General features: G+C 30.6%; 1 protein-coding gene across 2 annotated transcripts in view; it reads left to right on the forward strand.

Moving 5' to 3' along the window:
• LOC118198572 (uncharacterized) overlaps nucleotides 1-13,832 on the forward strand; it is a 36,825-nt gene extending 22,993 nt beyond the window's left edge. Inside the window, exons 7-10 of one of the 2 annotated variants that reach the window (XM_035370273.2) lie at nucleotides 1,200-1,236; nucleotides 1,321-1,384; nucleotides 7,039-7,200; nucleotides 13,631-13,832. In XM_035370273.2, the coding sequence (XP_035226164.1) occupies nucleotides 1,200-1,236; nucleotides 1,321-1,384; nucleotides 7,039-7,200 (263 nt within the window). In that variant the 3' untranslated portion in view covers nucleotides 13,631-13,832. Of the gene's footprint in view, nucleotides 1-1,199; nucleotides 1,237-1,320; nucleotides 1,385-7,038; nucleotides 7,229-13,630 lie in introns of both variants that reach the window. The other variant, XM_035370272.2, reaches the window with a different exon arrangement.
• The last annotated feature ends 1,620 nt before the right edge of the window (nucleotides 13,833-15,452 follow it).

Raw genomic sequence — 15,452 nt, forward strand, 5'->3', positions numbered from 1 at the left:
CTGTACATGAGGAGGAAGTCATTCAAAATTTTAAATCTTGAAGTCTGAGTGAACATCTCTTGAGGTTTGCAAATTAATTGCAATTACTTCCACATCATAATTAAGAGAAATAAATTAAATAAGAGTAAGCATTAGCTAAAGATTGAAGAAAGAGAATCGTTATGGCTTTAACACAGGAGCTGAATAAGAGGTCCCCACGAGACAAGAATAAAAGCTTGTCTGTGGTTACCTCTAATGGAGAGCAGAAGAGAATCTCCTGCAGAGGTGAGACATGCAGAGAATCGAGGTGATAAGTGGAGTCAATTACCTGCACGCACCAGTGTGAATAGTAATGGGGGAGTTGAAAAGGAATTCAAGCATGAACAAAGCCAGGCTTCGGGAAAGGTAAGGTTTGCGTAAACCAAGCAAGGGTTGCGAGGAGCCTTGATCAATGGTTGTGGATCCATCTTAGAAGAGTGCATATATCCAGCTGCGTCCCACCACCTTAACAACAACAACAGAAAAGAAATTACTAATAAGATCCTATACAGACATTTTTTCCTTGAGCATTTATAAAAGTACAGCATGTATGTTCCTGTATATACCAAGGGTTTGAAAGGAACTAATCATGTCAGAACATCTTTTATGATTGGTTAATCATATGAAAAGCATCTATTTGCTCAGTTTTAGCCTATGAGCTAATTTTTTACATAATAATTTACATTTTGTATGAGAAAAAGTAAGCAACAGTATATGTAGGTTGAAGTGCAGAAAGCAAGTATTTTGAATTCAGGATGAAATCTTAATTCAGAATGAGTTAGTTTTGTTTTTCAGTGCACTTCATTAGATAATTAATAATAAGATTATTATTGGCTGTTTGAGTTTTTGTTCCATTTACATCACCATTTTGTTCCATTACATACATTAGAGTCATATGACATGGTAGTCTCGAAATGACACAAAGCAGAAAAAGAAATTACTAATAAGATTATTATTTTTAGAATAGAGAGAGTAAATATCCAAATTAAAATTGAGCATTAAGGGGCTATTGCTAATTTAAATTATATTTGCATATTTTAAAAATAAAATTGTACTTTAAAATATTACCTTCTTAATTATTGCTGCATTTGCACATACTTATTTTTGCATATTTATTTTTTAATGTAGAATGATTAAATTAGTTTTTCTTTTATATTGAACTTAGTTTTATTGCTTTTCAGAATTAGCAAGTGATGGTGTAAGAGTGAATTCTGTGAAGTAAGTTTATTTTTCATGAAATGGATGTAAATATTAAGTCCTGAATATAGATCATGATTAAAGCTTACATATAATTCTTCACAGCCCTGGTGTAATAATAACTGAACTTCACAAAAGAGGTGGTATGGCAGAAGAGGTATATGTAAAGGTAGGGAATTTTGTTATAAATTTAAATGTGTAGAGAACTTTGAATAATATTGGTACTAAAAAATTTGAAAATATATATATTCAGGGGCGTAGCTAGAGGGAGGCATCTGTTCCCGGGCACAGAATCCAAGGAGTGCCAAACTGATGTTACAACAGTTTAGAATTAAATGTTTTCCATCCTTGGCAAGCAGTAGGGGGCGCGAAATCTTCAGTTGTCCCTGGGCGCTGAAAACCCTAGCTACGACTCTGTATATATTGTTAATTTCCGAGCCAAAATTTCTACTTCTAATGTCATAACTGAGCAAACTGTTAGCCCTGAATCTTTTTTAACAGATAAATTATATTATATGTGCCTCTCCCTTCAGCCAATCAAGTTCCTCTTCACTGACCCTGGGGAGAGAGCGTGAAGAGCAAGTGTAAGAATCAAGAGAGTTTGGGTTTTAATTTGAATAGTTTTTGAATGGTGTTAATAGAATGTCCAAAACTTATGTACTTCTTTAAAATTATGATTGTAAATAATTCTGCTTGTGGAAACTCTGTATGTGGAATAAAGATTTAAAAGGGAATTAGGTACAGGTTAAAAAAGGCGTAATTAACCTCAGTCTCCCACCATGACATTACAACTAGATTTATCTTTCAAATCCTCAAAGCAGAATTTTAATTTTTATTGTAATTTTACTTAAAACCTGATTTTAATTTCAGTGTAAATTATATGTGAAAAATGCGAAAGCTGCATCTAAACTGTGATTTTTATTGACTTTGAAGACTGGAAACTTATCTTTACCACTCTTTGTGTCATACTTTGTTGTAATGATTAATTCCTGTGTTTTTATTTAACATCTTAATGCACTCAACTGAATTTGCATATATTGAAGAAATCAAAATTTTTGTGCTCACCTGAAATGTGACTCATTTGAACTTTGGTTTTGCATTGGAATGTCAGTTGAAAATTAGGCATAAAAGCAAGTATAGAATAGTGGAAGATTTTGAATAAAACTTTTAGTGGTTTTGATGATTTGACATAGGTTCCTTTTCTTCTTCAAGAGAAAAAAAAATTATAAGCTGTAAAATAATATGAATTTTCTCATTATTAGATGAAAAATCTATTACAGTACAAAGTCTTTAATCCGGATGTCCATAATTCGGAATGATCTATAATCCGGACCTCAAAGCTACAAACTTTCTGCGCATGCACGTTTAATGTATAACGGGCCGTATAAGCTAAACTAAAATTATCTATTTCAGTTAATGTTATAGATTGCGTTGTTTCTTAATCTTCTAATTGGATCCGGCTTATTATTTTTTGCAGACTGTTAGAGCAATTTTATAAAAAGTAAGCTTGAACTTTCGATTTGTCAAAAAGAGTTTCCGATTCTGGAGCTGCCAAAGGATCTACAAAGCGAAAGCATGTTTCGATTTCCATCAAATTAAAAGTGGAATTGCTGCAAAAAGTGGATAAAGGCATAAAGAAAGTGACAGAGAAGTTAGTGAAGACGAAAAAATTTCGATTGACAAGTTAGTCGGTATTCTCGGCACAGCAATTACAGGACTTGAACAGCGGAACTTTGTAACTGAACAAGAAATTATGTCTGTTTATAGAATTAAAGAGAAGGTATTAGCACATAAAATGAGCCAACTTAAACAACTTACATTGAAAGAAATGTTTAATAAAGTAAACAAATAAATATTAAGCTTTTTTTTTTTTTTTTTTTTGAAAATTTTTGATACCCTTTAGATCATAATTGTTCTTTATTTCATAAATTTCGGTTTCATATTTGTAATTTTATAATTTCTGCATGCCATCTTACCAGATTTAAACTGATGATCTATAATCCGGAAAAAACCCTAATCCTTAATCGCAGAAGTCCCGACGAGTTCGGATTAAAGACTTTGTACTGTATTATATACACAACTTTTTATTTATTGCTTGAGTAGCAAATCATAATTTCTACTTTTTTTAGATAATGATGGATTTGATCATGGAAAAAAAAATTGTCACTCCAAAATAAATACAATTTGGCTTATTTTTGAAAATTTTATTAGAAAATTTAGAGATTTTATTATGAGAAAGAAATTATTGATTATTAATGAAAGTTCAGTATTCTTTTGTGCACAATAAATAAATTAATAAACATGGTAAACCAATAATTAAAAAAAATTGGCAAAAATATGACCATTTTTTTATTTTTAATTTGTGAACTGAGGGGCTAAATTATAAAACATTTTTCAAGATGCACTTATATATACTTTCATAAAGGCATCACAAAAATTATTCTAGACTATACGTACACAGCTTTGCTTGTCAGAGGGTTAAAAGTGGTGCATAGAAATCAACACCGAGGAAAATTCATGTTTACTCTTTCCTTGGACATATCACTGAGAACCTGATCTACTGTAAGATATTCTGTCTTGAAACAGACAGGGTAAACTTATATACAGTAAAATTTCAACTATCCGGCATTAAACTAAGAAAACTCAATTTTGCCTCTGAGAAATATAGTAAATGAGAGATTTATAATGCTTTGTAATATTATTAACACATAGATATTGTTGCTAAGCAGCGTGATTTTGCACCAATAATGGATAAGCTTGATGTTGTATCAAAATCATAAGAAGTTCGTTTTTAACATAACATGATCATAAGAAGTTCATCTGGTTTAATTTTTGTAACAGATGGTTACATATATACATAATAATTTTGAAATAAAATATTGTAAGTGAATAAAAACCATGTGAAACAGGTGGCATATTCTTGAAATGATGTTAAATTATCATGGATATTTAATATTAGGTTAGATACACTTTAATAATATTAATTAATTTATTTAATATTGTGTGTGAAAACAATAATAATATTACTGTCTGTCAACTGTAATAACAGTTAGTGCCTGCTTATTAACATATAGGCTTTAACAAGCTTTGAATGTCTTTAGTGCATATAAGAGTGGGAATTCACTGTATGAAATAATTGAATTTCCTTTGAAATAATTATGAATTTGAATCTTTAGACAGCAGTCAATTGTATAAAAAAATTCACAAACTATTAATTAGAATGCATATATCGTAATGGGCATTCTAGGATATTAACCCTGGAAAGGAAGAAAAAATAGTTATAGACAATTAGTACATAAACAAAACAAACTGAAAATCCTTATGATTTTGTTTGAATAGCAATCAAAAGAGTTATTAATGAAGCACATTTTTGATTTTATATTTATGTGGATGTTGTTCCAAATAAACATTTATGAAATGCATATTTTTTTAATAATAAAACAACTTGAATTTTAATTAGTGGTTTGGATAACAATTACTGCTGTGATGTGACATGCTCGTCTAAAGGTTCACTGACAAAAGATTAAAAGTTACTCTTATATATTTGCATTAATTTTGAAGCTTTATGCATAACTTTTATAGATTTTATTATTACATATTTTCTTTATTGCTTTCTAATTATATATATAAATATAAAATAAATAAAATAATATAAAAATATGAAATTACAGGGGAGCAAAAGATAAGTATTACAGGAGAGGAAAAAATTTTAATAGCACTAACTTTTCAAAAAAGTTATTTTCTTTCATGTTTAATGCAAGTGCTTTATTTAAGGTAAATAAAAATTTTATGTGGTTAGGGAAAAGACATTAAATATTTTAGAAATATCTGGGAAATAGTGGAAAAGCTTCCTATTTGATGTAATGGACATTACTTGATAATTTAATATCAAATTTTATTGTAAATATAGGTGAGAAATTTAAATAAAAAAAATTATGTATAAGAGAAGAGAATTATATACTTTTCATGTATCTCTGAAGTTTAATTGCTGCCATTTTTATCAAAACAATAATTCCCTATATTTTACTTTCTTCTTTCATTAAAGACTGATGCAGATAATTTTGCTTTTTAATCTCGGGATTTATTACCTTTATAAACAAAGGGAGAAGAAAGAAGCTGATTTAAAGAATGTGTTCCAAAATCTGTTTAAGTTATTCTTAAAAAAATATCAAGTAATAGATAGATGTTTGGAGTAGATTACTTTTTTGTATTCTGTGTTAGTATCTATTTTTATTATTATGAATGTTATTTTTGTTTTTCCAGTTATTGAAAACTAAAAATTGCAAATTGCTATAGTTGTATGTGAAGAAATACATGACTTTTATGTTAACAAATCATATTTAAAATGTAGCAGATAGTTACTGATGTAAAATGCATGTCAATAGCAAAAACATCAGTCATCTTAATAGATAAGTAAACTTTTTATTATTTATAGTGATATATGAGGGTAATTTGGAAAATAACATCCATTTAGCTGTAGATAAAAAATGCGTAAAGATGCTAAACTTTTTTTTTATTTATACCTGAAAAGTATAGTTGTACTCTATTTTTCAACATAGTCACGTTGTAAATTCAAGCACTTGTCATAGCCATGTAAATTCAGGCACATTTGACCAACTTTCCTATCCCTTCTGCTTAAAACTCTGCCTATTGTGATATTAACCAACCTTATCACAACATTGTGAAGATCTTCATTGTCAATGATCTCCTGCTCCCAAGCCAATTCTTCAGATGAATGTACAAATAAAAATCGGAAGGAACCAAGTCTAGATTGTACAGAGGATGACCAAAAACATCCCATTTGAATTAGCACAGAACATCTTGTGTTTGCTGAGCAGTTTGAGTGCAGGTGTTGTCATGCAAGAACATGTCAACAGGCTTTAATGTTTGTTCTCAGTGATTATTTTCAGTAAACTTCAAATGCTATTATTTTGCTAAGTTCCATGGACTCGACAACCAGAATTTCCGTAGCATCCTAAAATACAGTAACTGTAATGTTCCTTGTTGCCAAAATCTAATAGGCTTTCCACAGCTTGTTTGAGAACTATGACCCCTATGAAATTGATTGCTGTTTTGTCTCAGCATTCATATACACCAGCTAAGTTTCGTTGCCTGTGGTTAGCACTCAAAAACTTCTTCCCTTCTTTGGTATATTGTGAATGAAAGTATAAGTTAAGCTCATTTGATTGGTTTTGCAGATCTATGTGAAAATTTTTGGGACCATCTGAGCACAGAACTTCCAGTAGCCTAGTTTAGAGTGTCTTCTTAGGACAAAAACAGTCTGGGAAATTCTTGAAAATTTTTCAGAACTGCTGAGATTTGGAATCAGTAGTTCTCATGAACTTTGTCACTATCCTTGACTAACATCACGCACTACAGAAGGCCTACCACTCCTAGGTTCATCATGAATGCTTGTTCTTCCTGGTTTTAAAAATTTGATCCACTGGTGCACAATACTTTCAGTCATAACGTTTGGGCCATATAGAGAGCATAGTTCAGGATAAATAAGTATTCACTAATAGATTTTTTGTGTCCAAAGATATCTTATCACTCTGCACACCTTGCATTTGCTGTGACTTTTCCTGGCAACACACATTATGTGATGTTATAAGTGGCAGACTTAAGGCTAGCTCTCACAAGCACAGCTGGAAGCCTATCACCAATTGCAATTGAATAAAGAATTGCATGATGAAACGAAGGTGGCAGTTTCATCACTACTGCTAGTACCATGGCACAACTTTCCAAATTCCCCTCATAAATGGCAATAATTGTATATGTATAAATATCTGAAATGTTTGTATAATATATTTTACCTAATTTTAGTTTTTAGAACGCTGCAAAGGCACTCATGCTTTAGGGAGACCAGGCACTGTAGATGAAGTAGCTGAAGCAATAATCTTTTTAGCTGATGAAAATAAATCTTCTTTCATAACTGGAGTTAATTTGCCTGTAGATGGTGGCCGTGGTGTCATGTGTCCAAGATAGGTACTTTTCCTGACATAATAATAAAAAGGTGAACTTTTTTATTTTTGAATACAGTCAAAAGTCGTTAATCCGGACTCCTCGGGACTCCGATTCCAGATTATCGATTTTTCCGGATTATAGATCATCAGTTTAAATCTGGTAAGATGGCAGTCAGAAATTATAAAATTAAAAATATGAAACCGAAATTTATGAAATAAAGAACAATTATGATCTTAAAGGGTATCAAAATTTACAAAAAAAAAAGCAGCTTAATATTTATTTGTTAAACATTTCTTTCAAAGCGCGCATGCGTAAAGCATACATTACGCATAGTCGAAATTAGAAAATTGCAACCAGAAAACTATTTGATGTGTGTTCGTGATATTTATAATGAATTTGATTTAAATCATATAAAAGACAGAGTATATCGAGATGAAATACTACATTTGGTAATGAACTATAAGCCGAAAACATCTAGCCGAAACCTATAATAGAATAAAAACATCTGCCGTGAAGATAAGGATAGTGCTGACAGATCAACTTCCAGTTCATTGCACGCTGCGATGTCCCCCCCCCCCGCAGAGCAGCGTGAAATTTATAAAGAGATTACGGAATGGTTAAGAAACAAAGGATATGCCTTTCTCCATTTTTTGCAGCAATTCCACTTTTTGTTTAATGGACTTCGAAACATACTTTCGCTTTGTAGATCCTTTACATATTAGTAAATATATATCGGAAATTCTATTTGACATAATCGAAAGTTCAAGCTTACTTTTATAAAATTGCTCTAACAGTCTGCAAACAATAATAAGCCGGATCCAATTTGAAGATTAAGGAACAACGCAATCTGCAACATTAACTGAATTAGATAATTTTAGCTTAGCTTATACCGTCCGTTATACATTAAACGCGCATGTGTAAACGTATTATGCGCATGCGCACATGCATATTTGCAGCCGTAAAGGTCTTACACGCACGCGTAAATGCGATGCATGCGCAGAAGGTTTGTAGCTTTGAGGTCCGGATTATGGGTGTCCGAATTAACGACTTTTGACTGTATATGTAATTTAGTACTGAACATGATAGTATGTGTAATTTCAAGACCTATTTTTTTTAAATATAAATTTGCTTATAAATGTGCCCATTGTGGTTAATTGCCAAAATTGGCAAACTCTATCATCCGATATCTAACATACAAATTTTGAATTTTGCCAAAAACTTATGCAGTGATCCTTTAATGAGGAATTCCCGAATTTTTTTTAATTAATAATTTTGATAAACAAATACTTTCACAATATTGTTCACATTAATTTGTGAACACATTTTGAAACTTCTAAAAGTTATCCACTGAGTATAACATCTTGAAACATCTAAAAATATCACCTAAGCAAAATGCTGTGTAAAATTCATCATGATTAAATCCCTAAAAAATGAAATATTTTTGTTACATTAATAATTTTAAAAAATTGCAAACCAGGTCCCAAACTTTTGACCGATAATCAATCATTTCAGCATGGAAAGTACTTGTTTAAATATTTTCTTAATTATATAGTTGACACTTGCATTGCTTGATCATTACAGCAAAAATTCTCTACTGGTGAGAGCTTATTGAATCCATTTTCCATTTAATAAACATTAGTAATAATATCCTTTTTATATTGTAATTTGGCAACATTTATAATGAACATCAATTATACTTTTAAATTAACAAAAAGTTAAAGAACAACTAACCAGTTTTTTAGTATAAACCAATCTAGTTATAGGAGCATTTTTAACTTAGTTAAAGGTTATTTATGCAATTAATATAACTAATTTTGTATATTTTAATTTAATGAATTTTTTAATGGTGTAAATTTTGCCATTTAAACTAGTTAACTGATTTTTTAACAGTTCTTTTAGTTTTCAAACTAAGAAATAAACCTTTTTGTGTATAAGTCAGCCTTTGCTGTAATTAATTTCAGTTGCAAAGGCTGAACACATTTCAAAAGATGAACTGTTGCATTCTCTTTTAACAATGTTAACATAAGTGTCACTTATGAAATTCTTCAATATTTTGCAGTTTTACTATTTTTCAAGACACTGAATCACATAAATGAAGAAAAGTTGAGTTTTGATAATTTTGAAATTTGGCTGCATTTTAAAATTTTTTGAATCCTATACTTGGCCTTTAATATAGTAATACCATTTGACCTTTAAAGCTATTGTTGTTATGTCTCTTTTTATTGTTTTAGTTTAGGTATTGGTTTTCCATTTTCTAAATCTATTTATTTATGAATAATGAAAGCTAAAATTCTAAATTCATATGAAGAAACATTATTACTTCATTTAGGCAAAATATACTAGGGCAATATGCCTAAGCTACACTAAAGTTTTGAGCAGTGATCTCCACAAGGATGGATTTTAAGTATCTTGTATTCTTTATTCTGTTTCTAGGAAAGAAACTTAAAAATGTTTAAAATTCATGAGTAAATTCTGCTTATTAAAGAAGTCCCCCCTCAGAGGAGCATTAGATTCAAAGGACTATTAGTTTCAAAACAGCATTTTGCATCTTTCACTTTCTGCGTTGATTCACTTTCAGCCTGTTGCCACCAAATATTATCACCATGTTTTATATAAAGAAACTAAATAATGAAGAATCTGCATGAATGTTTCTTGCATTGTGAAAAAACAACAACCTAGAACCATCAAATTTTGAATAGCATAGTCCTTCAACCGAACATGTGCACTTGGAAGCCTGAATTTGTCTTGTTATCTATTTCAAATTTTGGTAAAATTGTAACAAATTTTTGATTAACAAACTCAACAATTTCAAAACGAGCAATGGAACAAACATGATATGGAAAAAAACATTTTTATGTCCAATGCACGAGACCAGGGACAGGTTAACTATTTTAGGGCCCTAGACAATTTTTCCTGCCATGCCTCTACACCCGAGAAGTTATGTAATTTTTACGAGAACTCTGTCAACGCATATGAAAACATAGTGCAATTTTGCAAGTCACTGTGGACAGAAACTTTTTCTGGAGGAACCAAGCAAAATCAATCTTAGCTCCAACAAAGCTGCAAAGTTTTGAATCCATTTAAGAAATTGTGTGCTTTGGGTGCAACTTTATAAAATAATACCAATGTTTTTAAAACGTTTGTATCTAAACCGACTATCTTTATCAATGATTACAGGGTATGGATTTCAAAGCATGAAATCCAACGAAAAATTTTTTTCAAGCTGCTATTTCTGCCGGGGTGAGCTAAGCTGTGAATGCTTTTAAATACATGCTTGGAGCTGTCTAGCTGCTGACTTTCTGTCTGTTTTTGTTGTTGTAGTTGTTGTTGTGGGTATAAAGCAAACGTTGAAGGTTTGCAATCAGTATAAATTGTAAATTCTTTTTCGTCTAAGATATACTTAACTTGTTTCATCGAGAGTTATATCTTTAACAGTTACCTATCGTATCTTTTTTGAGTGTTAATTAACTATTTGGAAAAGAAGGTGAAGGATTTCCAACTGTTGCTGTATGGATGCAACTGCGTACTCCAAAGCATAACTGAAGGAAATGGTGAGTTAGGATTAGGAAAACTCAACAATGTAGCATTTGACAGATCTTTTTTGCATTGCTGAAATTTTCATTTTCTTCTTCGGCCCATGGTATTTTACTTTTATCTTTTTTCTTGGCATTTTTTAATACTCATGGAGTATTGCCTGATTTTTGGCAGCATCCTTGATATCCTTTCCGGTTATCAATAATTCAAGGTGACATTTACATTTTCAGGGGTTTTCAAGCCTTCTGGAATAATCATGTATCCTAGATATTCTAGTTGATTTACTCCCATAACTGACTTTGCAAGATTTATACAAAGACCATATTTATCTTATCAAGAGAAAACTACGTTTAAATACTCTGGGTGTTTGTCTTCCATAACAAAAGCACTAAAATGTTGTTTAAATGTGTGAAAAGAAAGTCCAATACGAAAATCACTTCATTAATGAATTGTTGAAATGTAGATGGGGCATTCCATGTCCCATCTACATTTCAACTTTAAACTTGTTATATGAAATTCATATAATCTAAATGGAGTTGTTATTGTTGTTTTCTTTTTATCATGTTCCGCCTATGGAATTTAAAAGTAAGCTTTAAATAGGTCAATTTTTGAAAATATTTTCTTTTGTTTTAATGTATGGTGAAAATCTGTTCTTGGAATAGGGTAACAATTGGGAATCGTTTGTGTGTTTAAACGCCTGTAGTCCCATGCACTGTCATAAACATCCATCCTTCTTGGAAACTAAATGAAGTGGATGGGCCCATGGAGATTTTGAAGGTCTAATTATGTTATTTTCTAAATTAAATCTGAAATTCTTTTTGGCCAATTTTAGCTTATTTGTGTATAATTGGTGAACTTTTGAAAAAAAAAAAAAAAAAAAAAAAAAAAGAAGGGCTTTAATTAGCTATATAGTGCTAAAGTAACAGATTTAGTTTTGTTAAATCCGGATATAATAACGAATTTGCCAATTTAGAATTTTTTATCTGTCACATTTATGCTATCTGCACTTGTTACTCCTGTAGCATGATTTTGAATAGGTAAATTTGGTTTAAAATCTGCACCTAAAATAGCTCAATCCACTTTAGTGATTACAAAAGGAAAATGGGATCACCAATGCAGGCCTAAATCCAAAGTCGAAATTTTGAAACTGAAAGTGGATGTTGTTATTCTATTTGCAGCATAAATTTAAAAGAATTGCATATTTTATGGTTTGATGTTGCCGTAATGATGGATAAGTCAGCCCCGCTATCCACAGGATAGTGCAAAGTGGTTGTTTTACTGGTAATGAATTATGAGTATTTATGGCAATATTTTAATTCATTTGCAGCAGAGTGTACCATTGAATCTAAAGCTAATCAGAGTTTTCTGACACATTCCAGCTACATGGGCTTTTACATTTACTAGGTTAAAATTTATCATCAAATTTAAAGTCTTAGTAGCAGTATGATCCATTGAGATTATATTTCTTTCTTGAATGACTATGATTCTTGTTTCAGTTAAAGCCAGAGTGTTTATATTTACTTCTAGACTATCTGGAAAAATTTAGTTCCGAAATCTGTTTTTCTAAATTGAGATTTTATCAAGCACAATATTCATTACAGAATTGCTTGCACCAGCAGAATAAATTTGTCATTGATTTAAAATATTTTATTTGCTATTATCGAAGTTTTCTTATAGGTATCGAATAGTAAGTTGTAATAAAGATATTGAAATTTTCATTATTTACTATCAGAATACTTTTAATGGATTCTGGCAATTTGCCAAGCTACAAGGTTTGCAAAATTTTATCCATTACATTTATTCCATCAAGTGATTTCATTTTACACAATAATTGGCTTGGTTTCATATTGCCAAGAGAAATTCCTGTAAGCAATTTTGTGATATTCCCCCCTCTCACTTTCATTAAAAGTCTTTAAAAATCATCTACATATTTATCATTTCGTTCACTCTCAATTGCATTCCAAATATTTTCCATGACTTTTGGCTCCAATTGTGCTGTAAGATAGCTAAATTTGGTCTGATTCTCAATAATATGAGCAATTGAGAACAGTGCTTTAACTTGGAAAAATCAAATGTCTAGTTTTGCTTCCCGGAAATGTGGAATTTTAGTTCTTACCTTGTTTGCTGTAAATTCTTCACCAGTGGTATTCGGAACAGAAAACCTCACAATATTGCATCCAAATGTAGAGACTGTAGCGGCTCTCTCTATGTATAATATGTCCATGATTTCGACGGTTAGAGAAAAATTATTCATGCAGGTCAAAGATTGTTGCAGATTTTTGTAGATACAGGGGATAATTTAATAAATTAAATGATAATTCTAGAATGGAATAGGCATATTTTAATCCATGATAATAAAGACAATATTTAGAATCACAAACATTTAAGAAAAACTTTCTACTTTTATTTATTCTTGTTGTCAATTTAGAGAAATTAAACTTCATAACAACAAAGATATTATACATAGAGAGAGCCGCTACAGTCTCTACATTTGGATGCAATATTGTGAGGTTTTCAGCACCACATTCTGGAGCATTATCAAGAATTAAGAGAACTTTGAAACATGTCATTCAAGAAGTAATGCGACTAAGGTTCTACACGGTACTGCATATAACTGGAATTCTTAAGTTGGACAAATTTAATGGAGACAGTTAAGATAATGCGTATATGACAGTTAAGATAAGATATATTACAGTTAAGATAAATTGTGTTCTATAAGTCCGTGTTTGACAAAGTTTACTGCATAATAAACTGTTTTCATGTATAAGGAAAAAACATAAGTATTCATGTTAATTGACTGTAGTATTGTTAACTTGAGGTTTAGTCTGAATTTCAGTTTAAAAGGAAATTATTTTTTTAGTTTCTATCAACAACTTTATTTTTTATTCAAGTGTTAAATAAATTTTATCTCTTCTAGATTTTGAAAATTGGAATTTAAGACTTTTGGGAAGATTGTGCAAAATTCCAAATTAAATGGAGTTCAATTTAATAATATTATTGTGATTGGAAGAAGTAAGAAGACCTCTTTTAAGAAGCAGTTACTCCAGATTTTGAAAATATTGATTTAAAAAATACAAGGCCTTATTTTGTTATCAATAAATTCTAGTTTTTTCCCCATAGTGAGAATTTTTAATTTTAGAACATGAATTTATTATATGTAACATACATAATGAGAATATGGGACTTTAATAAAATTATAATCAATGATAAAACTTTTAGTGTAATTACATAATATGTTATTAGTATTCATTATAAGACAAGGATTTAAAAAAAAATATTTTTTTAAATTTAATTTCCATTAAGAATTAGAGTAAGCTATTTGATTAAAAAGTAATTGTTTTTAATTATGAATAGAAATTGTGGAGTGAACATGCTACAGCCATATAACTGCTACCTGCTGAATTAAGATATCTGTTTTTAACCCTTTCCGGCACACTACCTTTTAAAGTTGGAGTTTTGATTAAAAAGAAAAAGGTAGGCAGTCTAATTAGGCCTAGAGGAGTACACAAGTAAAATTTTGTGAAGATAGCACTTATCTTTTAATTCTGTGGGTGTGCCCACAATGCTCATTTCAGCACTCTTTTCGAAGCTCTATTTAATCAGTGGGCACACTGCTTGAATAGAGCTTCGAAAAGAGGGCTGAAGTGAGCATTGTTGTCAATGAACTGACCGATTAGATGCAGAGAAACAAAGAATACAGACTCTCAGTTGTCCTAGATTATCGGTCTGGGCACACCTAGGGTTCGCCGTTTGATTTTAGGCAAGATTTCATGGTAAAAATTTAAAACTAAAATAGAATAAGGAGATTAGCATACAGCCAAAAAAATAACATAGAAATTTCTTTTCAAACAATTCCTTTTATACCCTAAAAAAAATCTAAAAGATCTCTTTGAAAAATGAGGATATTAAAAAACTAAACATGGCTAAAATTAAAAAAAAAAAAAAAAAAAAAAAAGGTAGGCAGTCTAATTAGGCCTAGAGGAGTAGCTGCCATCTACTATAAATAAAGAATGTTCAGAGTAACCTATAAATCCTTTTTCAGTCAATCTTTCTGTGCATGCAGAAGGAAATTTTTAGGTGTGTCCGGACCGGACACACTGTGCCACAAAGGATTAATTATGAATAAAAACTTATGGAATAGATTTGCTACTTCAATGCAATCACTACCATGTAGAGTTAAAATAAGATAAAGAATTCTTTTCCTAAGTTATGGCAAATTATTGATGCATTGGGAAGAAACACTCTAATTAAAATTTAATCTTAAATTGACGTAGATTTTGGGGAAACCTCATAACTGTCTTATAACTTGCAATTCTTTTAATTCATATTTTACTTGCTAAATAGTGGTATAATTGTTGCTCCTTCTTTCTTTCTTATAATTTATTTTTATTACCGTATATACCCGCATATAAGTTGAGATATTTTGGACAAAACTAAGACTCCAAAGTGGGAAGGGGGTCGACTTATACGCGGGGCCATAAAAAATTAAAAGAATCAGAAGTTCAAAAATTTCTTTATATAATGCAGTTGTTTTCTTCCCGCACTCAAATTGGACGACTTATCAAATATGTCACTTACTTGAAGTAATTTCATGACTTAAATTATGTGACGAACTAATCACAGAGTTTCATACTTTAACTAGAGTAAGTTTCGATAAAATGTACGTATAAGTCTTTATAATAGTTATTGTTCATTCATGAAATACTTTTGTTAACAGGCGTACATGTCAAAATTTAAAA

This window comes from Stegodyphus dumicola, chromosome 5 (assembly GCF_044657685.1).
Source record: "Stegodyphus dumicola isolate Sdum_Otavi_A_Nest chromosome 5, ASM4465768v1".
Taxonomy (NCBI): Eukaryota; Metazoa; Arthropoda; class Arachnida; order Araneae; family Eresidae; genus Stegodyphus; species Stegodyphus dumicola.